Source organism: Anas acuta, chromosome 5, assembly GCF_963932015.1.
Source record: "Anas acuta chromosome 5, bAnaAcu1.1, whole genome shotgun sequence".
Taxonomy (NCBI): domain Eukaryota; kingdom Metazoa; phylum Chordata; class Aves; order Anseriformes; family Anatidae; genus Anas; species Anas acuta.
The window spans coordinates 62,497,039-62,520,413 of record NC_088983.1 but is presented as its reverse complement, the minus strand read 5'-3'; the positions used below and the strand labels follow the sequence as shown (position 1 = coordinate 62,520,413).

The following is a 23,375-nucleotide window of genomic DNA, read 5'->3' as shown; positions in this document are numbered from 1 at the left end:
GCTTTGTTCTTTGTGTAACAGGGGGCACAATATGGCAACACCTCTACCGCCACCATCTTAAGGAACAAGAGGTACAATATGGCAACTCCACCACCTCCACCACTTTGGGTAACAAGGGGCACAATAAGGGAACTCCCACCACCTCCACCATCTTAGGTAAAACGTGGCACATCTGGGCCAATCACTCATCTCCACCATCTTAGGTAAAAAGTGCCATAACGTTGCAGCCCCTTTCAACCTCCGTCATTGTAAGTAGTATAGGGTACAACAAGGCAGCCCCTCCACCTCTGCCATTTTAGGTAACAAGGGGCACAATCTGGCAACTTCCACCACCTCCACCATCTCAAGTAAAACGTGGCACTTCAGGGCCACCCCCTGTTTTCCACCCTCTTAGGAAAGAAGTAGCATATGAGGGCCACCTTCCATCTCCACCATCTTATGTAAAATGTGGCACAAAATGGCAACCCCTCTACCTCCAACATCTTAGGCAAGAAGGTACATAACATGGCAACCCTTCCACCTCTGCCACCTTAGGTAACAAGGGGCAGAATATGGCAACCTGTCCACTCTCAACATCTTAGGTATAAGGTGGCACATCAGGGCCACCCCCCCCTCATCTCTACTATGTTAGGTAACAAGGGAGTACAACGTGGAAACCCTACCACTTCTGCCATTTTAGGTAACAAGGGGCATAAGATCACAGAATCACAGAATTTCTAGGTTGGAAGAGACCTCAAGATCATCAAGTCCAACCTCTGACCTAACGCTAACAGTCCCCACTAAACCATATCCCTAAGCCCTACATCTAAACGTCTTCTAAAGACCTCCAGGGATGGTGACTCCACCACTTCCCTGGGCAGCCTGTTCCAGTGCCTAACAACCCTTTCAGTAAAGAAGTTCTTCCTAACATCCAACCTAAAACTCCCCTGGTGCAACTTTAGCCCATTCCCCCTCATCCTGTCACCAGGCACGTGGGAGAACAGGCCAACCCCCACCTCGCTACAGCCTCCTTTAAGGTATCTGTAGAGAGCAAACTCTACAGATAAGATGGCAACTCCCACCATCTTACGTAGAAGGTGGCACATTAGGGCCACCCCCTCCATCTCTACTATTTTAAGTATCAATGTGGTTTAGGTAAAATGTGGTACATCATGGTCAGCCTCCCATTTATACCATTTTAAGTAAAAAACTGGCATAATATGACAACCCTTTGACCTCCACCATCTTATGTACTACGGGGCAGCTGCCCAGGGAGGTGGTGGAGTCACCATCCCTGGAGGTCTTTAAAAGACGTTTAGATGTAGAACTTGGTGATATGGTTTAGTGGGGACTGTTAGCGTTAGGTTAGAGGTTGGACTCGATGATCTTGAGGTCTCTTCCAACCTAGAAATTCTGTGTGATTCTGTGTATGGCAACCACCCTACCTCTAACATCTTAGGTGCACAACACGGCAGCCCTTCTACCTCCGCAATCTTAGGTAAAAGGCGGCACATCAGGGCCACTCTCCCCCTCACCTCCACCATTTTAGGTAGCAAGGTGGTACGAGGTGGCAGCCCCTGCCACCTGCACGTGTTTGGTGTGGTAAGCACTGAGGGAGGAAGGCTGGGTCAGTGGGCCCTGTGGCACGTTTTATAAATAAAGCCTCAAACATTGTTCTGTGCTGAGGGTGATTTATCTGGTGTTTGTGAAAACGCTGGCCGAAGGCAGACCCTTGGGCACCTCCATCACCCTTGGGAGACACAGGTTCTGTTATTGTTCGTCCCAGACACTGGGGAGTGCTTTTGGGAGACTGTTTATTCATGGTTTGAAATGAAAATAGCTTATATATATTCTATACTTTTTGTTAAATCTCGTATATATCAGCCTTGATTGTGCTTCCTACTCCTAAAACCCCCTCTTCTCGCTACAGAAGCCACCGCGTTTGTTTCAGACGCGTTTCACACCCGGCTCCCGCTCCTCGTCCCCCCCTCGGCCCGGAACCCCCGGCAGCCGCCACAGCTCCGCGGCGGGCCGGGACAGGAGCGGACCCCGCCCGCCGCCGGCCGTGCGGAAGGCGGAAATGATGGCGGCGGAGCTGTGGGGCTGAGCGGTGCCGGTGCCGGTGGCGGAGCGGAGCGGGGCGGCCCCGGGCCCGACATGGCGGGCGGCGGCGGGGCCCGGCTGGGGCTGCGGCTGGGGCTGTGCTGGCTGCTGGCCGCGCTGGCGGCGCTGGGCGCGCAGGCCAAGGTGGGCGCCGTGCCGGGGTTTGGCGTTTTGTCAGCGGGGATTTTGGTATTTGGGGGCCTGGAGCGCCGCGGGAGGGGTTTTCCTGCTGGCCGTGTGGGGCTGTGTGGCGCTGGGTGTTGAACATTTCATGTATTTCGTAAACATAATGCCTTGTTCGGCCCTGTTCTGTGTGTGATGGTTTGCTCTCAACACCTTGTTTTCTTGTTTTCTTCGCAGAATTCCGAGGACGTCCGATGTAAATGCATCTGCCCTCCCTACAAAGACCATTCGGGCCATATCTACAACAAGAATGTTTCGCAGAAAGACTGGTGAGTGGGTAATCAGAAGTTATAAGTGGGATAAGTGATAAGAAATTACATCATGGAGAGGAAGCGTGTGCATAGAACTGGGACTCAGAAGCATTCTCTCTTCTTTGATTTCTCTTTCTTTCATTTCTCTCTTGAAACCTGTACTATTATGTGGGGATTGTTTTGGAGATTTGTTCCTCAGAGTCACAGGCAAAGAATGCAGTTATATGAGGTGGCCTAAGCCATCTAATAACTTATGCTTCCTGCGAGGAAGGGAATTATTGCTTTACTCTGTCACAACAGCGTGCCCTACTGTAGCGTTTAGGCCAGCTATGGCATTTGCCAGACCTCTTTGAGCTGAGGACTGTTGTGCATGGCCAGGGTTGAGGGGCTGGGGAAGGAAGAGGGATGACAGTCGTTTATTACAGCGTATTTTGAAGTTGCATTGATGTCTGACGTACTCAGGAATTCTTGGATCAGCCTATAAATATGTGAGGTACGTTTTGATACGTTGACTCCTCTTCAGAAACGTTAAGAATTAATAAACGACTTTTCAGTCTGTTGAGTAGCAGAGGGTTAGAAACTTCGTTATGGAATTGTCATGCCCCTCAGTAGTCCTACTGAAATAGCTACAGGAATAAAGTTAAGGATACAAATGTGTACGGAGCCATGCCTTAACTTATTCAATTACTTACAGAAGAATCGTAAGAAACATTGCTGTAAGTTTCAATCCAAGCTAATGAACACTGAATGTACTGTCTAGTCTAAAGTAATATTTTGTCCTATATGATTACCTTAACAACGTTAGGCCTGCGGACAAATTAAGATGCAATAGTGAGACATACTGAGAGAACTGCACCTGCAGCAGGCATTGCCGAGCAGCACCATTACTGGCTTTCTTGTTTATTACTCCTCTGCAAATGGAAATAGATTTTTTTTTTTTTCAGTGGGTGTTGTTAGTGTTTGTCTTACTAGCAGAAAAGACCCCGTTTCCCTTTAAATCAAGATTGGCGGTGACTGAAGTTACCTTTGAACTCTTCACTAATCTTACGGTGACAGATACTGATGCTTACAGAATCTCAGAAATCTATTTTCTTATCTTAAATCTCATTTTGTTGAGATGATTTCTTAAGAGACCACCTGGTAACATTTTATGGTTTTGATCTTCTATTTGAGATGCCTTCTCTGTGCTTTTAAAAGGCTTGATTGCTGGTTCATGTGCAATGAGATTGACAAATTTAGTGCTCTACTTGGGCATCTGCATCTTGCAAGTGACTTGTTATTATGTGGAACTGCAGCATCCTTGAGGCATTTAGATCTGTCACTCATGACACAAGAGCCAGATCAATTTTTAGTGTCCCTGTGAATTATGCACATTATGATGGCTGCTTACTGCCTGCTTGCCCAGGCATAAAATAACAAAATAATTTTTAATGTTGAACCTGGAGCCTGCATCATGATATTCTTATTTAGGTGTTTCATTTCTTCCAGTGGAGTTGTCTGCTCTTCCCACCCCACAGACCAGCAAACAGGGCCTTGTGCTAACATCGGTACGGGCTGAGGGTGCTCTGACACCACTAAAAGCATTCACCATTCTAGCCATGGAACCATTTCAGGCAGTCCAGTCCCGGTGAATGATGCACTAGAGAAGTGTAGCGATGTGTTGGCAAGTACATGGTACTGAGTTAAATAACCCACGTTGAAAGAAACGTGTTGGCGTTTCATGTACCGGAGGCTAGCTGCCGTGCTAGTCATCAGCATGGTGGGAGGGAAGACACCCTGTCTGCTAGTGGGAGCAACTGGAAATCAGCAGAAGCTGCACTTCTGAGTAGCCTAGCCTCCTTGGTGCTGTTACTGCGGGTACGGGGGAGAATGTGGTAAGGCAGAGGCAGTTGGGTGGGAACATCCTTTAGGAAAGGATCAGCCTTTTCCACTTGAAACACTGAACTAGAGAAAAAACTTGCTGATGCTAATATATTTACAGTAACAAACTTCCTACTGTACCTAAGCAAAATGCAGGCTTTATTCTACAGCATATTGATGTCAGCTTTCAATCGCATGAGATCATAACTTGTATTTTGTGGTTTTGCATCCTACGTACTGCACAGAGGAGATCGTAATTCTAATGACAAATAAAAGGAAAAACAAATCCCTCCATTCCATTCCAGAGATTGTGACATAACAGTCAACAGTTTTAGTTATGAGGACGAAATACAAACAGAACTGAAGTGATGAACTGGTATCTGGCCGTGTGGATTTGCAGCATTTTAATTTAGCTCAGTGCAGTGTTAAATCAGAGGCTGCTGCTGTCATGTCAGGCATTTGGTTTCATTACCTGCTTCTGACTCTGCTACATTGAGTTGACAGGGATGAAAGCGAAACATGCTTTTGTTCCCTAAGTGCTCTGCTGAGAGCCTAGAATATTAACTGAACAACCAACCTGAGTCATCAAAAAGATCAAAATTATAAGTTATTGGTGGAAGGAGTTGTCTCATGGCAACTGGATTTTCGTGCTGTGGTATAGAATATTGTCAGTAATATTGTCAACCCCACTTTTTGGCATGAGGAATGTCTTACATTTTGTAATCTTTAAGTCCAAGTAGATTTTCACATCCAGTTCCAGTGCTTAAAACGGAACACTGTTTATTCAGTATCTCACTGCTTAAAGAAACAACTCATCTGACAGTGAATTGTATTTAATGACTGTAAGACCCAGTGTTAAGAAAAAAGAACTCTTCATGAACACCAAGGGGAGGTTAATCTTCTTTTAGATACTGGAAGACCAGAGTAAAGCTCTTTTAGTGTGAAGAAAAAGAGTGCATTATAGTTGGAATTTACTTCAATCTGGGATGGCAGTGTCAAATGATGCATGTGTGCTGGGACTCTAATCCTTGGATTTGTTATGCTGACAGCTTTATTTCCAGTCAAAATATTGTGTTTAGTTAGAAGGATCTTAAAAACTTGTTGAGCAGCTTGTCAATAGCTGAATTTCTTGTTTAAGTAAAATAATAGTGGAGTAATGATTAAAAAAAATCTTGAATATCTATAATTTAGAACAGCTGTACTTAAGCAAAGGTGAATTCTCAGCCAACATAACGGGTCTGCATGCATCTGAAGATGTGAGAACTGCCTACATAGGGGCAAAGTCAGGTAAAACCATCTCAGAGCTGACTGAGCAGTTCCTGTCTCTCTTCAGTGATTGTCTTCATGTGGTTGAGCCTATGCCTGTCCCTGGACCTGATGTAGAAGCATATTGCTTGCGTTGTGAATGCAAATATGAAGAGAGGAGCTCTGTCACAATTAAGGTAAACGATGTAATTCTGCTGGGATATGTTAAATCCTTTAATTGATTAGTAAATATATCTGTGGTCTTTTAGAGAAACACCCTTTATGAAGGGAGAACTTTTCTAAAGCAGTCTAAGAGTTATTTATTTTTCTTGATAGCTGTTCGTGATTTGTTTTGAGCAATAACGATAATATCAAGCTGTAGCAGGAGTAGGCTCACGAACCTTTATCAAAGATCTCCAGTTTTGAAATTAAGCTTTATGCCTTGCTGAAATTCTGAGTTTTCTAGGGCATTTTGTCAAGCTTTGGACTTGATGTTTTTGTTACTGTTTTAGAAGCTCTCTTATTATTCAGCTATCTTGCTTGATACAAATTTTCTTTCTATCTTGGCAAGCTACAGAGAGCAAAATCAGCCAAATCAATCGTGTTTGCTCTAGCAGGGGATTTCTTTATTCACGTTCTCATTCTGTTAGAACCACTGAGCCTTAGTCTGGGTGAATACATTTTGTAGTGCATCTTCTATTATATTATTTCTTTTTGGTATTCTAGAATTTTGTTGCTTTTTCTCCTTTCCATTTTTCTTACTGGCCTCTGTGACTGTTTGCAGTCGAACCCGGCAGATTTGTGCTGGAGAACAGAGACCAAGCAGGAACCCCTAAATTTGTGACCCTGGTTTAATGCCCCTTAGGAACAGTGGTCTGATTGAGGTGAGGTAACACCAAATTATTTTAAGAGTGATAATGCAGGATTTTAGCAAGGCCTCATTAAGAGAAGCTTTATTTCAAGGTCATTTATCTGTCTGTCCCAAAACTGTAATGCCAATTTAATAAATTGACGGCTCTTCTCTGTTCGTGGGTTTTAAGTCGTCTTGTGACACTAGTAAAAGCCAACGGGCTCATCACAAACTTTGTCTGTACTGTTCCTTCGGTCCTTGCAGCCTTTTGAGAGATTGTGGAGGTAATGGCACAACTCTGGCATAAATTGTGTTTGTGTTGTGCAGGTTACAATCATCATATACCTGTCTATTTTGGGCCTGCTTCTTCTGTACATGGTGTACCTCACACTGGTGGAACCCATCCTGAAGAGACGTCTCTTTGGACATTCACAGCTCATACAGAGTGATGAAGACATTGGGGTGAGTTCACCTGACTGCTTGTATGTTTGGGTTAGTGTAAAGATTGGAATGATTAATTGTTACATAACTGTTCTGAACAGCTTTTTTTGCGTGGCAGTATAAATTCCTTTCCCTGAAGGGAGAGGATGGTCTTCACAGGAGTCAGGAATCTGTATGATGACTGTGGAAGCCACTATTTCATTTTTCACTGGGCTTAAAAAGTAGTCACGAGGACTGCTTTTATTATCCTGCCTCTATACACAGATTCTGTCCTAACTGAAGGAACAGAGGAATGGAAGTAAGCTCATACAGGAGGTGTGAGTTCTGGTGTGTTGCCGATCAATATAGTCTCCCTAGAGATCAAATTTTATGCAAATTGGTTACAAAAGCAAAGTATATGCTGAGGGATTACATCTTCTGTTGCTCTGGTTTGGATTTACTGATGCTAGAAATTCAAGAAGGAATAATTGTAATGAAGGAATATAGTAACTGATGCTGAAACAATTTCTTTGTATTACAACTGAAAAGCAGAATGTGGAAATACATTCTCACAGATCAGAGCAGCCTTTCTTGTGAGGAAAAGGAGAGTAGTCCATCCATGGCAAATGAGAGGGCGTAGTTTCTTGTCTCTTACTGTCCTTCCCCACCTTCTGCACGCTGTTTTTGGCTTCAGATAAAAATGGAACAAAATTTTCTTTAGTACCACTACAGGAAGGGAGTGCAAGACCTTAGGAAACTTTGTGTTGGAAACTGTGAGATGCTTCAGTATGGGGAAGACTGGTGGGAGTAGGTAATTTTTGTCTTGAAGAGGGCATTAGAGTAGTATGAAAATACAGACTATCGCTCTCTAGCTGTACGGAGTTCTATGAAGCTGTTGAATCGGCTTGCTTGGGAAAGTTATTGCCGTAAAATGATGTAGGGAAAGTATTCTAAACAGCAGCGGGGTTGGTGGTTAAATGTCAGTGTTGAACCATGTGAAATGCTAAAACAGTGCAGAAGTCTCAGCATCAATGTCCTTTTTATACTGAGCCCCTAAGCAGTGCTGTTTCTGCTGGTAAAATACACATCAGATGTGGCATCGCCTTAGAAAGAATTTCTGAAACCAAACCCAGCCTCTGAAACAGGAAGGTTTTCCATCTGCTTAACCTAAGTCCTTCAGCAGACACGAGCACTTCAGAGTAAGTACTGTTGAAATAAAAGTGAGCTAATCGGAACGATTAGCATTTATTAGTGTCGTACAATAGGATCCTTCAGGATGGTTTTGTCACTTCTTCAAGCCTTTGTTAGCTCTGCCACCTTTACGTGCTTTGATTTCACAACAAAAATATGTGATTACCCAAATGTCACCTAATGTTTTTTGAAATAGAGCTTATTCTGACAGAGGTAAACTGTGTCCCACTGTTTCTGCACTTCCCCACGTATTATATAGAGATATGCTTTGCATGTGTTGACATCTTAATATTTTCCCAGTCACTTGTAAGAGGCTGTTAGCATTTTTTGGAAAGGAGGGGTTTGAGTGACCCCTTTTTCTGCCTGCATCCATACAGAAAACTGGGCAGATTCCTAGTTGAGTTAAATGAACGTGCTATATGTTATACCTGAAACAAATTATTTCTATTTTATACCTTAGTTAAATTATTTTAATACCTCCAAATCTGGGCTAGAATTCTGACTGAAGGCGGAGGGAGGACATGAAATAAATCCAGTGGCAGAGCTCACGTTAACTGCGGAATGAAATTATCTTAAATTCTGGATCCATCTTAATCAATTTTATGTTTTGCTGTAATGTACCGTGACTCTTAAGTGTGCTTGTGGAGTCACTTGTACTTTTACTGCAGCAGTGCCTGGAATCTTCTTGCTTAGTTCATGTTACTCATTTCACATCATCCCATCTGTGACAGTGAATGTGAAATAAGTGAAGGTTGTTCATGGCTTAGCCGTTTCCTTGCCTTCCCTCTTGCAAGTTCTTCAAATATTCATCCATGTCTTGCTCTGGAAATATCATCTGCATCGATTTTGTTGCTCAATTTTGAGCTAATGTGCTTGCTTTTTCTTACTGCCCATTGGTGGCAGTGGCAACTAGTAAATGTAAGCCACTTTGAGAGACCTCTTTGCTTTTAAATTCTTTTTCCTCATTTTTTTTTTTAACACAGAAATTGACAGTAGCTAGCCTTTGAGCTGAGATCCTTATCAGACTATCCAGTGCCATCTAGCTTATTGAATGCTCTCCCTTCCTCTGTCTATTTTATGGTGGAAGTGTGTTGCTATTGTGATGTTTTTTCCCTGTGAAGTGATCTCTAATCTTCAAATTTACCATTCTAGGTATATCCAGCTGCGTAATCTTTTATGTAAGGTCATAGCTTGGGTCAGGCATCGGCTCTTGCTCTGGTTTAGTGTATTTCCTAGCTCAGAGAGGCCTTTGTGTGGCTTTGGGACTTGCAGATGTTACTTTAATGGATAATCTTTGTACTGCTAAGAATTATCATTGAGCTACTAGGCACAGAATCATGTCACAAATACAGTATCCATTCATGCAAACGTCTTCAAAAGCATTCTGGAACAACAACAACAACAAAAATTATATGAGGTTTATATGCACCAAAGGGCAATCAGTTATTTAACATGGGATGTAGTTATTTTTTTCATTATTTTTTCATTAGTCATTGTATACCTGATGCTTTCTGACATAGCTTTAGAACCATGACTTTGTCCAAAACATCTTGACAACCAATAAGTTCAGTTCCAACTCTTACTATTTATAACCTATTTTATTTACTAGTAGAAAATACAGCTTTGCAGGTAGTGTTGGAAAACAGAGAGAGTAAATATTAAACAAGCCCTCAGTTATTGTTGAGCTCTGTCACTTAAACAGCTGTATTTACACTTTGCTTTTGGACAGCTTGGTACAATGGCTTTAGTTTGGTAAACATTGGAGTGTGTTGGCTTTACATAGGATCTTTGTGTGAACATCCTGAACCACCTTACAGTAACAGGCCGAGAAGTGGCAGTGAACCAAAAATTCACGCTTAAAGTGAAGTTAAACGAAGTGCTTTCATGACATTAACAGGAGGTCCCTGGCATCTGGGTCTATTCTAGATTTCTGTCTTCAACAGCTAATGATGGATGGCTTGACTGTGCATTGAATAAATTTGTGGATGTTACTTTGAATGAGAAGTTGAAGAACAGTTTTTTAACTACAAAACCTTGCTTTGTCATCATAGCTAACTAGCTGTTTTAAATAGCTTGTTTTACCTTAAAAAACAAAGCAAAAAAAACCACCAACAAAATAAAACCTTCAGTTTCACCGCCCGTTGGAATTGCTGAGGTCTAACTATTGATTTTTGTCATTCCAGGATCACCAACCTTTTGCAAATGCCCATGATGTGCTGGCTCGTTCTCGGAGCCGTGCCAATGTATTGAACAAAGTGGAATACGCCCAACAGCGCTGGAAGTTGCAGGTCCAAGAGCAACGCAAATCTGTTTTTGACCGTCATGTTGTGCTGAGTTAATTGTCTCTCAGCAGTAACTCCAAGGAAGTACAGCAGACTAATTGAAAGAACTGACTTATGTCTTCCTGATCCTACCACTTCAGAGGAGTTTTCATAAATGGTTGGTTACTGATTTGAAAAAATAAAAATAGTGCTTAAACTTTGAGAGAATGTTCTAGAGTGGAAGCAATTAAAAAGATTAGCTAATCAGAAACTAAAAACCTTTGCATTTTCAAATGGCTCTTGCTGATAAAACTGAAGAGAAAACAAACCGTGAGGTAGCTTTGTTTGCCACTGTGGTACCTTATTCACAGTTGTGACTTTATGGTGATTTTTAACTATATATTTCTCTCTACTACTTACCTACTACGTGATTAAAAAGTACCTGGGAACACACTAACTGCTTACAACTCACTAATCACTTTATGTAAAGACCTTTTGTAAATATACTTGGATTTTTTCTGCTGACTAATGCTAGGTACTAGAAATCTAAATCTTGCAGTGTAGTTTCCACATCAGAGAATGAACTCCTGATTGGTTGTATTCATCATTTGGTTTCTTGCACTCATACTTTCAAGATGCTTGTATGTAGAGTGATGCTTGCAGATTTAAGGCAAAACTTAAATGGACACTGACTCGTTGAGCTGCATACTTGAATTACTGTGATGTAGATAAACTCAAATGCAGTGTACATCAAGACAGTGTTGGCATTTTGTTCTATTTTGCTTTAATAGTTTAATATATTGTATGTGTAGGATATCTCTTTAAAACAATCTTCTCCCTTTCTTTTCATGGGTAAAGTCTCAGGAGATATATGATGAAATATTTATTATAAAAATCTTTATGCGTTTGTCTGGATTGATGGTGTGAGGCACGTACTTTCTTGGGCACCTGTCATCTTGGGAGTTAGGTGTATTTTTTTATCTGTGATTCTGTACTCATTTCTCTTAAGAGGTATTCAGTTGCTAGATGACTAACTTTCATATATCCCCTTTGGAATGTAACAATTAAAATGGATTTTTGAAAAACAGCTGCACGTTATCTGTATGTCATCATTTTTCTCCCTCATTACCCTGCATGTAGGTTCCACGTATAAAAGCACTTACCTGAAAATGCTTCAGAGTAGAAATATAAAATCGTTCAGTGCTTGGATAAGGGAAGTGGCTCACCAAATTGAAAAAAGTTTTTAATTCCTGGCTCAATTTTAGCTAGGCATGTGTAGTTATGCTATTGTATTGTAACAATTTTCATTTCCAGTGTTGAAGGAAATGGTAACGTGGAATACTGTTACATATTGGCAGGTACAGTTTTGGCTTTCTTGATTGACAGACATGGGGACAGAGTAGCATGAAAAATAGACTGTACTTGTATATGTTACTCAAGGGTAGAAATGTAACTGCTCTGTAACAACATTTGCATTGACTACAGCTCTTTGGCAGATTCACTAAGGGAATTTCCCAAAATTGCAGGTATAGCGAAGGTTAAATTTGAGGGTGTTAAGCTAACTGTGTTCTCACTTCTAATCTGGAGACAAATCCATCAAAAATTTCTTCTAAATAAGTATTTGTTTTATGAACTGGAAGTGGAAGCTAAGAAAATGCGTGTTTATGCATTGACATTCTAGCTAAAATGTGATACTTGTATTAAGTATCAAGATCTTGGTGATGTTAACATGAGGTAATACCCATTTGAAAGAGCTGTAGGCAAAGGTGCTGTGAGACATCTTTGGGCTTCCTGACTCCTGGTTTTTGCCTAAAGAGTAAGAACAAAGGCTAGTGCAGTGCATTGCTCCTCCCTTTTAACCCCCAAGGGGGTATCTGAGCAGTTTCTTTCCCCAGAAAGCATAAAGATGTGGGAATAAGGGCTGATACTTGGGCTTAGTGTTGAGGACTTGAGACAGAAAAGCAGAAGCGTATTGAAAAGTACTTGAAGTAAAGCAGATCTTGTGAGGTGACCATAAAATGTAATATTAGTTTAATCCATACTCTTACTGAAATTTCTGTGTCCATTGTAATGGTAAGTATTTAACTAAATTCTAGCTGATTGTTCTAATTGGACATTAACTAAATTCTAGCTGATTGTTTTAATTGGACAGTAATGTGTGATAGTCCAATAAATGAAAATGCTACTTTAGTAAACTGCAACAGTGTGCATATAGGGAGTAAACAAAGTACACTCCTGTCTTTTTCAAGTGATCCTGTTTTGTTCAATACAGTTTCAAAATTCCTAGTCCCTAATGCCAAGTCTTGTTGTCATCATAGCTATGGTGTGGGTGGAAAAGACAAACCAGAAATGAGCAGATCTAACTGTAAGCTATTTTGCATGTTGTCAATTGGCTATAAATTGCAGGAGTCATCGACCCAGCGGAACAAGCTTCGTAGTTCAGGTAAGAGACTTGCATATTGCTGTATGTAGCAACAGGTCTTCCCTGAATTTCAGTGTTTCTGTAAAGCAGTTCTGTCAGCTAGTCAGTAACAGTGCTTCTGTAGCCTTCTAATGAGCGGTGTTTAATATGATCACTTATTACATTAAGATAGAAGAAAACTGGAACGTTAACTTTTTTTTTTTTAAATATTCAGGTATTTTCAGGTATTATTCATCCGTCTTAAAATCAGCACATCTTGTTTCCTTGGATTTTACTTTCATCTGAAGATTGGTGAGTCTCTAGTCTAATTGGAAGATGAATTTTGCCCTACGTGCAGACAGTAAGGCAACAGATAACTTTTATATTTAATGCTATTATATAGTAAAGTGTCATTACTAAGCAATAAATGCTGCAAGTATCTCATCTTGAGGGGCTGTGTTGATTTTGTGTTCTTGCTGTATAGTTGTTTTGCTATAAACATTTTTTTGTGATGTAACGGGCTTTTTCATTCTGCCAATGTTTTTAAGTTGCTGCAGTACAAAATTTTCAGAGTAATTCAACTTGTTAGGAAAAAGAAAGATGACTGTCGACTTCTTTCGTTTTATAATGAGTGTATATATTCATCTGTGATCTTTCAGCATGTTTATTAATTTAAAATGAATCTGTGCATGCTGTCAGCTTACCTACAGAAATACCTGTTCAAGATGCACGTGACTTTCTGTCTTGTCTAACAGCATGCTGTAAATGAATTCTTAACTCACAGGGTTTCTGTAGTGAGATCCATTTTCATTAGAAAACCAGATGACACTGAATACAGATGTGTTTTGATGGAGTATGTTGTTAGAATAGGTTCCTGAGCGAAAATTCCCAATTAAACATGGCAGGTGTGAAATTATTAGAAAACATTAAAATATCTCTGTATCCTTGTGAAGGATGAAGAAAGTCCAAGTAATGTTCCAGAACTGCTGTCTGAGCATTGGAAGCTTTGCAAGGTTTTTGTGAGTAGTGGAATCTCAATGTTTCTAGTAATCTAGTTCATGTTCATGTGCTTTTCCTGTTACAGAGAGTGTAATATAACCTAAGTGTTTCAGAAAGCCATATATAGGTGAGGAAGAGGATGGCAAATAAGGAGCATTTTTGGATGGGTTTTGTGTTTGCAACTACTGCTTGCAGTCAGTGAGGATGGATCATAATAAATCTCTAAACTTACTCTAAAACTTTTATGAAGAGTGGATTTAATACATGACACACAAAATTAAGATTGAGATCCCTCCTTCCCTGATAAGTTTTGTATCTAGTCATGATAGTACAGCGAGTGAGACATCAACTGAATGGAGAAGAAAAATATTTTGTCTGTGAAAGCTTTTTGGTATGGGTGGGGAGTCTGCTACAGGAATTATCAACAGAACTTTTTAAAGGAGGATTGGGTGGAGAGAATGCCTTCAGTGTTGGCCTGGTTTGTCTGTTGTCTGTAAAGATACAAGTTTTGGTGGATTCGAAGCAAGCCACACTTATGCGGGGTTCATAAAGGTAGGTCTTGATTTCTGAAGCTGAGAGGAAAGGAGACTGTTTGCTGTGTCCTTTAGGAAGTTTTAGTGGCCTTTTTTCCTTAAATTCTTAAAGTTACTGAGTGATGGTAAGTCCAGGTGAGTAGTTTTTTCTCTTGTTCAGTATGAGTTGTTTAAACTGTTGTGTAATTATGCAATTCCAGGTTAAATGCAGAACCTGATGGATGGCAAAAGCTACTGTAACGTCATGGACAAGTTGGCCATCTGTGCTGACACTCAGTGCATACAGCTCGCTAGGCCTTTCTGTGCAGACCCATTGGTCACATTTCATGTGTTCCCAGAAACATCAAACCAGGTCACTGGCTCTGAAGATTTGTCCTTATTCCCTTTCATGTCTGAGCATCTCATCACGGAGAACTTCTACAGCGAGCCCTGCGGCTTTTCCTACCAAGTGCCCCGTTCCAGTTACAGCAGAAGTGAGTACTCCTATGGGCCAGCGTTCATCAGAAAGAGGAATGAGAGGGAAAGACAGAGGGTTAAATGTGTCAATGAAGGTTATGCTAAACTGAGGCATCACCTGCCTAAGGAATACATAGAGAAACGGCTTAGCAAAGTCGAGACGCTCCGTGCTGCAATAAAATACATCAGCTACCTGCAGTCTGTTCTGTACAGTGACTCTGTGGCGGCAGAAAAGAATGTCATCGAGCCAAGTCAAGCGCCTAAAACAATTAACAAATAAAACCAGTGTTTGGAGACTATCTAAACTGTCCCTAACCAAGCAAAAGATACCCTGTCGTGGACCTGATAGCTACTATAATTGTTAATAAAATGAACATTCCTGGAGCATGTAGGAACAGACCGTAATACACATCAGTATCAACCCACGGAAAGGAGTGGTAATGTTGTAGACACTAACAGCACTCAGACTTGAAAAATCTCATCTGAATGGCCTGAGATAATTCACGGAAATTGGAAATCACATCTAAATTGTTACCAATCCAAAAATATGCATGTGAAGTAACAGTATGTACTGTCACAGACTGCATGCTTTAAAATAAAATAAAATCTGTCCGCTGATGAGACTGAGATTCCTTTCATTTTCTGTGATGTTACTGGTTTGCTCTCTCAGGCACCTTGAAAGAATTTTGCTCTAATTGCCAGTGTTTCTGTTACAATGCAAGTAGGCCTTTTTAAAGGTTCCCAGGAACATTGTTAGAAGCCATTAGAAAGGATAACTTACTTTAAAAGAATAACTCAGTCTTTCCCTGTCCCCTGGTCTCTTTCTCTGTATTATTTGGTGGTTTCAACTAATTGGTCCAGAACAGATTTATGTGAAGATGGTGATTATCTTGTAATTAGCAAAGTGTTGTTAACATTTGCTGTACATCAGTCAGTTGTATTGATGCTAACAATTCAGCTGGCAGCATGAGAGCAGTTCGTCTGTGGGTTCAGCAGAACATAGAGAAAAGGGCTACAGACGTGGTAAGTGCTGTCAGCATCCTTGCCCTTAATTGCAGTCATCTCCTCTGTTCTCATGTTTTAATAGCAGTGAATTGAAAAATGCCTACTAAATGCAATTAATTATGTCTCCGTGGAGCATGGTGGGAAATACACAAGGTGTTAATGTTTCTTAAGGAGAAAACAAAGGGTAGGGATCACAGTGGAGACGAGCAGGAAGATTTCTGCATCATATTTTGGCGTTTTTTGGTATGTGCTTTGCAGGAAATGGGGAGAACTCACAAATTCTTCCCCTTAACTGTGAAAAGGAAAGGGTTTTTAAAGTGATTTGGTCTCAGTTTGTCTCGATTTCAGCCCTTCTATCCTCATTTCAAACCAGTACATTTGTCATATCCTGTGGTGGTTTCTCTGAATCTGACCTGTAGCTTTGTACGATGTGATACTTTTTGGCCATATAATGGTACGCAAAAGGACTGGAGGACACTTTGCCCTTTTATAATCCCTTCTCTGCCTCTGCAGTCTTTCATCGCAGTATCTAGATCAGCAGAACTGCGTTTAGGAGTACAAAGTCGAGCAAGTAAGTGGCAGACAAATGGTTAGCTCTGTAGCTGGGTTGTGGCTGTTTTTAGCTGGTCAGGTCAGCACGGCAGTTCCTGGTGGTAACGGTGCTGGCAACCTTCTTAGCAACTGGAAAACGCTGGCAGCAAATGTTTCTTGCATCGACCAGGGAAAAGGGCAAGGTTTGTGCATCGGGACTCAATTCAAATTGCCACGGTTGTGTTATCAGTAGCTGGTAAGTTTGAAACGCTGCCGGGTTCAAGTTCCTGGAACTGTCCAGGAGATCTCACAGAACACAACACAATTGCCTTTGTCACAGCCCTGTTTTGTACCTAAATGGGGGACCTGGTTCTCCTCCGCAGTGACAGCTCTGAGAAGCGTTACAATGGGCTTTAAGGTAGAAGTGGTATTTGTGTTTCTTTGGAAAATGTTACTGACTCCAGTTGGCTTTGGCTTATAGTAGGGAAGCTTGTGTAGTCGTGAGTGAAATATGTGAGGATAATGTGTAGATTTGCTTTCATAGAGACACATTTTGCAGCAGTTAATTGACTTTGTGCGGGTTTTGAAATGATACATAATAAGAGTTTGCAGAAACTCACAAAAAGCATTCTGCGTTCGTATCTCTCTCAATAACATTCAAATATTTTTCTAAGTGCCTAACATGAAAGCCTGAACTGTATTTTATAAGGGAAATTAGCCACTCGAAGTTTACATATCCCTGACTTCCCATTGCAGATTTTACCCTCAGCATGCTGAAAGTTTCTAAGCCAAAAAAAAAAAACAAAAAACAACCTTGTCTAATAAATCTCAGATTATCAGAGAGAGCATCACATCATGTATCTTCCTGTGACAGCCTCTGAATAGTTATCACTTGTCAAATCTCAGCATCTCATTCTTCCTCGTGGCAAGCCATAATCCTACTGTTATAAAACATGACAGGACGGCTGAAAGATCAAAATATTTCCTCTTCATACATCACTATAAATAAAACAAGTAACAGGCAACTGTATTCGAGCATTACATTCAAAAGCTGTCACGTCTGCTTGGCTATGTGAGCTTCAGCTGCAGTTTCTGTTGTAGCTTGGGAAGGTTTGGCTGCCTCTGTGCACAAGGAAGCTTTGAAGGAGGGTGTAGGTGTAAGCAAACAGCCAAATGACAGAGGGGAACAAAAGCTGGAGGTGGGTGAGGGCATTGTTTTCCTTGTGATTTTCACAGCATTTCTAGTTCCCCTGGATGTTTGTGCCCCTTTTATTGGGTAGGGGTTTGATGAGTGACTAAATGTCACGGAGATCAGTAATAAGGGTTCATCTGATCAAATACCAGACCAGATATTTGAATTCTTTTTTTTTTTTTTTTTTTTTTTTTTTTTTGTGGTAATAATTCATAAAAGTTACTGAGTACTTAGTGCATGCCAGCAAGTGTTTGCTTGGGGTTGGAAAATGCAAATATATTGTCTCTTCTACCAACAGATGATGATTTAGTCTTGCAGGTAGCTGCTTTTCCATCAGTGGGATGCCAGCTCTGGACAAATTCCCGTGCTTCAGTGTCATCCCTCCTGTCAGCCCCTGCTGTAGGAGCTCTTTTGCAGCACATCCTACCTGGGTCGCCAAGCCCCCTGCCCCCCAGAGGTAAAATTAAGTCCTTGTTTCAGTCTATGGTTTGTTCTTTTGGAATGTGTCAGGTTAATAAATCAGCAACTTCAACGTCATTTGTGTTTTCCCCTCCCTTGTGCTGGCGGTCTCTAGATGGTATTAACTGAAATGATTTGCTACTCTGGGAGATTTTGGAAAGCAAAGCCTGGAGTAAAACTGCTATCAAAGAAACAGACTTTTATTTGGGTAAATAAAAGCATTTTGCACTAGCAGTGGTCTTCTGTGAAATGGATCCAATGCTTCGTGACAGGGAATTATTTTTCCTGCTTTGAACTTCAGTCTGTCATCAACCAGCAGAATTACTTTTCTGCTTTTTCTGTTGTTTCTTGAACTCCCCAGGACAAACCATCAGCTGCAGTGCTCTTGCGTATATCTGAACTGTGTCCTCCACTGGAGATGTATCCTTTCTCTTGCCTGATCTTAAGAGTTGTATTGACTTGCTGTGCAAACAGCAAAGCTGCTAGTGGAGGTTATTCTAGCCTAGGATTCCAGCCTATTTCTAGATCCCAAATCAAAGAGAATTGGGTAGGTCAGGCAATTTTTTTTTCCAAGAGTGAGGGTTTTTCCCAGCACAGGCAAGTTTTCTGTTTCCTTCCACACTACTGGACCTGTGGGAGTGTTACAAAATGAGGTGCAGTGATCCGGTTCTTACAAGATTTCTTTTTCCTGACCTACAGTAGCTGTTTTCTTACTGCTGGCCCATTTTTCTTTTATTCAAGGTGCCAGTGGATTAACCACTGCCTCCCATCCCCTGGCCCGGCGTGGAGGATGCTGAGCGTATCAGGGAGATCAGGGGGCTTAGAGAAGAACGTCCCTGTTCTGGTGCGAAGGGAACGTGATGGATTTTATTATCGTGGTACTGTGAAAGAGGAGATAGAGGTGAGTGACAGCTGCAGTCATTGGGTAATTGGGTGTGTGTTGTCAGAGTCAAATCTGTTCACCTGCAGGAGGCAGCTGGGTCATCTGCTGCCGAGTTGGGTGAAGTCAGTGTGACTGCAGCACGCCCCTCTGCGTGTGGCAAGGACCGATCTTTGCACAGCACCTGAGTTTTGGGGAGCCATCTCATTCCATCTCAGCTGCTGCGTGAATTAGAGAGCAAATGACAAGATCAGCTTATGCTCATGGTTATGCTGATCCCTAAAGCTCCTGGAATCCTGCACGATTCCAGGCTGTCCTCATCTGCTGCTTTCATGGTGTGCTGGCTGAGCATTTTGCATGCATTATTGCCTCAGACATCAGTGATATTGATGGTGATCAGATCCTCGTGCTACTCAGCATCCTTTACCAAGCCTGTTTCTAAAAGTGATCAGGCTTGGGCTAGGGATCATCATCTTGTACAGAAGATGGGTGCCCACCTACTTTTGTACACAGACAAGCAGCTGCTTGCACCAGGGAGGCTGCTGTATGTCTAACGAGGTCCCAGAGATGTTGCTTTTTCAGACCTCATAAAGATTTTGTGCCTTCACCAGGTGAGTTGTGCTCCTTGCAGGGAGCTCATCGTGTTGCTGTAACGCCAAGGGTACCGTAGGGGTTGGATGTGGAGCTGTTCCCCTTCCTACCTGCTGAGCTCAGTTACAAGATCTTTGCCTTTAAGCCCAAGGTGTATTCCGAACAGTGTTTTCTTTCTGGGAAGGTTGCTGTTGTGTGTAGACACAGAAGCATCAACAGTGCAGGAAAAGCGTTGGCGTGTTGTGTACACACTGCCAGCGCGAGGCAGCTACAGACCCGTGGCACGGTGTCTGTCCAGAAACGCTGGTGAAAGCTTTGCTTCATTGCTTTGGTAGCATTTCAAACGGAACAGAAAAATGTCTGTTCTGTCTCAAGAACAAGGAAGTGCCTCGTTTCGCTGTTGGTGGAAAGTGTCTTGACAGGCCTTAGCCGACAAGAAAATCAAAATTTCCAACAACTTCCCAAAGAAGCAGTGAGTTAATGGATATAACGAGGAAGGACTTAGGCGTGCATGAGGAGCAGGTCTGAGCAGCTTCTCTAGCCCCGGTGTGTGCAGAGTGTGGTTTGTCAAACCCAGTTGTGCTCTGCCTCTATAGGATTTTTGGCAGGGATGGGATACAGGTCCTAGCTGCAGTGAATCTGTACATGTGCTTCACTCAGCCTGCTTTCTAGTGAGCCTCCCGGCGCTTTCTGTGTCTGTCTAAATTCAGAATTAAAACCGTGCCCAAGTTCAGGCCTGCTTGGTGCTCCGACCCAGCCACACAGCCACAGGAAGGCTGCTGACGCAGGTTGTGTGACCTGACGCATCTCAGTGTGTGTTTCAGAGGAACTGTTTTGTTCCTGCTAACAGAATGAAAGAGGAGTGTTCCTGGTAGAGTTTGCTGGGCCATTTCGGTCACGAGGAAGGCCTCCAGTCTGCCTGCAAAAAACAGTGAAGGATGACATCCTGGAGTACACAAACGGTATGAAGCACTCCTTACTCCCTGGAGACAAAGTGCTGGCACCTTGGGAACCAGATACGGGGAGGTATGGCCCAGGAACTGTCCTCACGGGCATTGAGACGAGGGACCCCTTGCGAGGTAAGAAAGATTCTGCCCTTATCTTGCTTGGGAACACGGGTGAGACTGTTGGGATAAACTCTGTGGTGGTGCTACTGACAGAGAACTGAGCGCACGCTGCAGTTTAGCACTGCTTACGGCTTCCAGGAGGTGATGGAGCTGCTGGGATCTGTGTGTAACCTCGCCGCTCTGACCCCAAGGAGGTTGTGACCCATAAAAATGTCACCTTCCGTATCCACTGATGGGTTATTTCCTGTATGCTCAGACGAGGCTGTGTCTGTTGTGTGAAGGACAATGGCATTTTCCTGAGAGATCTAAATGTGGTAACCCTCAGGAAGCATCCATCTGTGCGAGAGTGCTCGTGCCTGCGCTGAATGGTACATCCTGAGGGTGATCTTATCACCCAAGCATGGCATTTCAACAGCTCGGCCATTCTCCCGTGTCTGACAGGCTCTGCTGACTTCTCAAAATGCTGGTAAAATGTCCTCAGGGTGTTACTGCTCTCTTTGGCAGCGACAACGAAGGTAACTCAGCCAACATTTACGTGCTCCTTTGATGGAAAACTGGAAGGAAAGATGCAGTCAGGCCCCTTGCCATGCTGAAGGTGCCCCCAGCTGCCCACTCTACATGCCATAAAGTCACGATGAGTTGTCACAGTAAGGGGCGATGGTTGGTCCTGCCACTGGCATGAGGAGAAAGCCTGCATAAAGCTGCAAAGCCTGAGCTGTGTGTGTGCAGCCTAGGCAGGACAGCTGCTTACGGCCGCTTGCCTTTTCTCTCAACAGCCTCGGAAGATGAAGAAATTACGGTCCGGTTCTGGAATGACAAGAAAATGAAACTCCCTCTAGGTGTAGCTCTGTGGATCCCTCCCAGCCTGTGTGGGAGAATCGTGGAGATGATCCACATGCCCTTCAGCAGCAGGTTAAGGCCCAGAGCAAGTCCTGACACTAGTTGTTGTGTTTTTTCCTGCAGTCCTAAAACAGCCCTGATTCCTGTTTGTGCTGTACATGGTTTTGCTAAGCACAGCTTGCTGTGCCCGCCCTGCTGGCCACTTTTCCCCTATCATTGTGGTTGTACATCAGCCTGTGTCAGGTGCATCTGCTGCTGCCGTCCCTGTTCTGATGCCTGCTGGCCCCTTCCACCCAGGTCTCTGGTCTTTCAGAGAAAACCTGATGAGGTGGAGCCCAGCAGCAAATCCTTTCCACATGTTTTAGAACTGGAAGGTGGGAAACAAGGAGAATCTGCAGCTGTGGCAGCTTCTTCCCCTTCTGATTCAGAGCGTGATCTGGAGTCGTTCCCTGCTAAGAGTGATGTTGTGAACAGTGTTGTTAACACAGACTCCAGCCATCATCAGAAGCCCAGGTTAGAAGAATCTGCAGGACCCAAGTGGAAGTACTGGAAAAGGAGCCAATGCAAGTCCCAGCCCAGCAATGCAGGTACTTTTTAACACCCTTCAAGGGAAGAAGCAGCAGGAGGGAAATAACCAGTGTGCTCTGTGCCCCCTTCGTACGGGCAGTCACTTAGCCTGTGGTTGATAATAAGGATCATATGTTTTGCATATCAGCCTCTGATCCAAAATTCCCTCCTTTGCACCATTTCTTCTCCCTCCTCTTGCACGCTAGCTCTTCTTTTGGGAACTTGTCTAATGGAAAACTACCAGAACACTGAATCTCACGTGGAAGCACAGATACCTCTCGTTGAGTTTCTTCCCCAGCATTTTCCTATGACTTTTTTGATGCTAACATGTTCCTTAACCTGCACAGGTAATCTGAAAGAATTCTTTCATGGTTAGTGAAGTATGTTTCCCTCTCTTCTTAAATGAATGTTCAGAGCTTCAGTTCTGGTTTCACTGTTCATGAGGCTAAGATACAATTTTACTCCCCCCAGAAATCACCAGCTGCAGCAGCACGTGTACAAAGGGCAAGCTGGAATCCAAAGCCATCTCTGTTGTGGACATGTTCCGTGTTGCCCCAGCTGATGGGAGTGTCCCTGAAAATGGACAGTTCTGACCTTCACAACTAAGACAAAGGGACAAAGGACCAACAGTCTTTTTTTTAGGCTCGGTTTCTTCCTACAGTGGTCCCCTCCTGCTTTAGAAAAACTTGGAAAAAAATCAGTTAGGACATGAATAACAAACAATGCAGGCAGAGAAGAGGAATAAAAAAGCTTTCAGGAAGAAGGGGAAGGTGAAGAAATGGCAGGATGAACAGAAACACTGCTCTGCACGTGAGCACTGTTGGTACAAATAATCAGAAATAAAATGTACTCAAAAAAAAAAAATACTTATGTACTTAATAAAAATACTTAAGGACTTAAATAAAAAAATGTACTTAAATAAAATGCTACTGTAATTTAAACATAATAAACTGGCATGATTAGGAGGAGATCAATCTGTTAATGACATGTCTTAGTGAGCAGAGAATACACTGGAATGTATTTTGTTTTCTCAATGTTTTATGCAGTAATTTTTAGTGGAAGCCTACTACTTAACTGTATTTTTCATATTTTATTATTTAAACATTCATAATATACACACATTGTACACTTTTGTAATTAATTTCCTAGGAGTTTGGAATTTTAATGCCAATAGAGAACTGCAGACAGACATGCTCTGTGTTAGTCAAATGTCATATTTGTGCCGTAGTGACATGCTTTGCCCTTTGGTAAAACCAGAAAGAAACCAGAGTGGCTTCATTTTAGCTCAAAACCAGCAGCATGAATCACAATAGTGGACACAACTTGATAATACAGAGTATAATGGCATACTTTTATTCCAGGCACGCTGATGCTGCTTATTTTTTAAAAAATAGACTACCAAGGGATTTGTTTTCTGTCTTCCAGGAGGAAGGTTTTGTGGCGTCAGGAAAACAAAGATATAAAAGAGTGAGAAAGAAGGCAGAGTGATGATAAACATAAAACAACTTGCA

General features: G+C 42.4%; 3 protein-coding genes across 5 annotated transcripts; all 3 read left to right on the top strand.

The window, feature by feature from the left end:
- The first annotated feature begins 2,023 nt into the window (after positions 1-2,023).
- Positions 2,024-11,430, top strand: TMEM9B (TMEM9 domain family member B). The gene is made up of 5 exons (XM_068685270.1): positions 2,024-2,226; positions 2,443-2,534; positions 5,710-5,818; positions 6,799-6,933; positions 10,266-11,430. The coding sequence occupies exons 1-5, from the start codon at positions 2,137-2,139 to the stop codon at positions 10,419-10,421; spliced, it is 582 nt and encodes a 193-aa protein (XP_068541371.1). The 5' UTR covers positions 2,024-2,136; the 3' UTR covers positions 10,422-11,430.
- Positions 11,431-11,569: 139 nt separating this feature from the next.
- On the top strand, positions 11,570-15,350 carry ASCL3 (achaete-scute family bHLH transcription factor 3). Of its 3 annotated transcripts, XM_068685264.1 has the most exons (3): positions 11,570-12,786; positions 12,980-13,056; positions 14,477-15,350. In XM_068685264.1, the coding sequence occupies exon 3, from the start codon at positions 14,482-14,484 to the stop codon at positions 15,010-15,012; it is 531 nt and encodes a 176-aa protein (XP_068541365.1). In that variant the 5' UTR covers positions 11,570-12,786; positions 12,980-13,056; positions 14,477-14,481; the 3' UTR covers positions 15,013-15,350. The 3 variants fall into 3 exon arrangements, with proteins under 3 accessions (XP_068541365.1, XP_068541364.1, XP_068541363.1); XM_068685263.1 differs by having other exon boundaries at positions 11,570-13,056; XM_068685262.1 differs by having other exon boundaries at positions 11,570-13,763.
- Positions 15,351-17,800: 2,450 nt separating this feature from the next.
- Positions 17,801-22,728, top strand: C5H11orf16 (chromosome 5 C11orf16 homolog). The gene is given in 6 exon segments (XM_068685261.1): positions 17,801-17,917; positions 18,661-18,820; positions 20,241-20,469; positions 21,234-21,829; positions 21,831-21,884; positions 22,336-22,728. Coding segments are annotated over 6 exon segments (1,290 nt in total). The 5' UTR covers position 17,801; the 3' UTR covers positions 22,471-22,728.
- The last annotated feature ends 647 nt before the right edge of the window (positions 22,729-23,375 follow it).

Coding starts and splice junctions, on each gene's coding strand:
- TMEM9B (XM_068685270.1), top strand. CDS start 2,137: ATGGCGGGCGGCGGCGGGGCCCGGCTGGGGCTGCGGCTGGGGCTGTGC. Junction 2,227..2,442: donor CGCTGGGCGCGCAGGCCAAG/GTGGGCGCCGTG, acceptor TTTTCTTCGCAG/AATTCCGAGGACGTCCGATG. Junction 6,934..10,265: donor AGAGTGATGAAGACATTGGG/GTGAGTTCACCT, acceptor TTGTCATTCCAG/GATCACCAACCTTTTGCAAA.
- ASCL3 (XM_068685264.1), top strand. CDS start 14,482: ATGCAGAACCTGATGGATGGCAAAAGCTACTGTAACGTCATGGACAAG.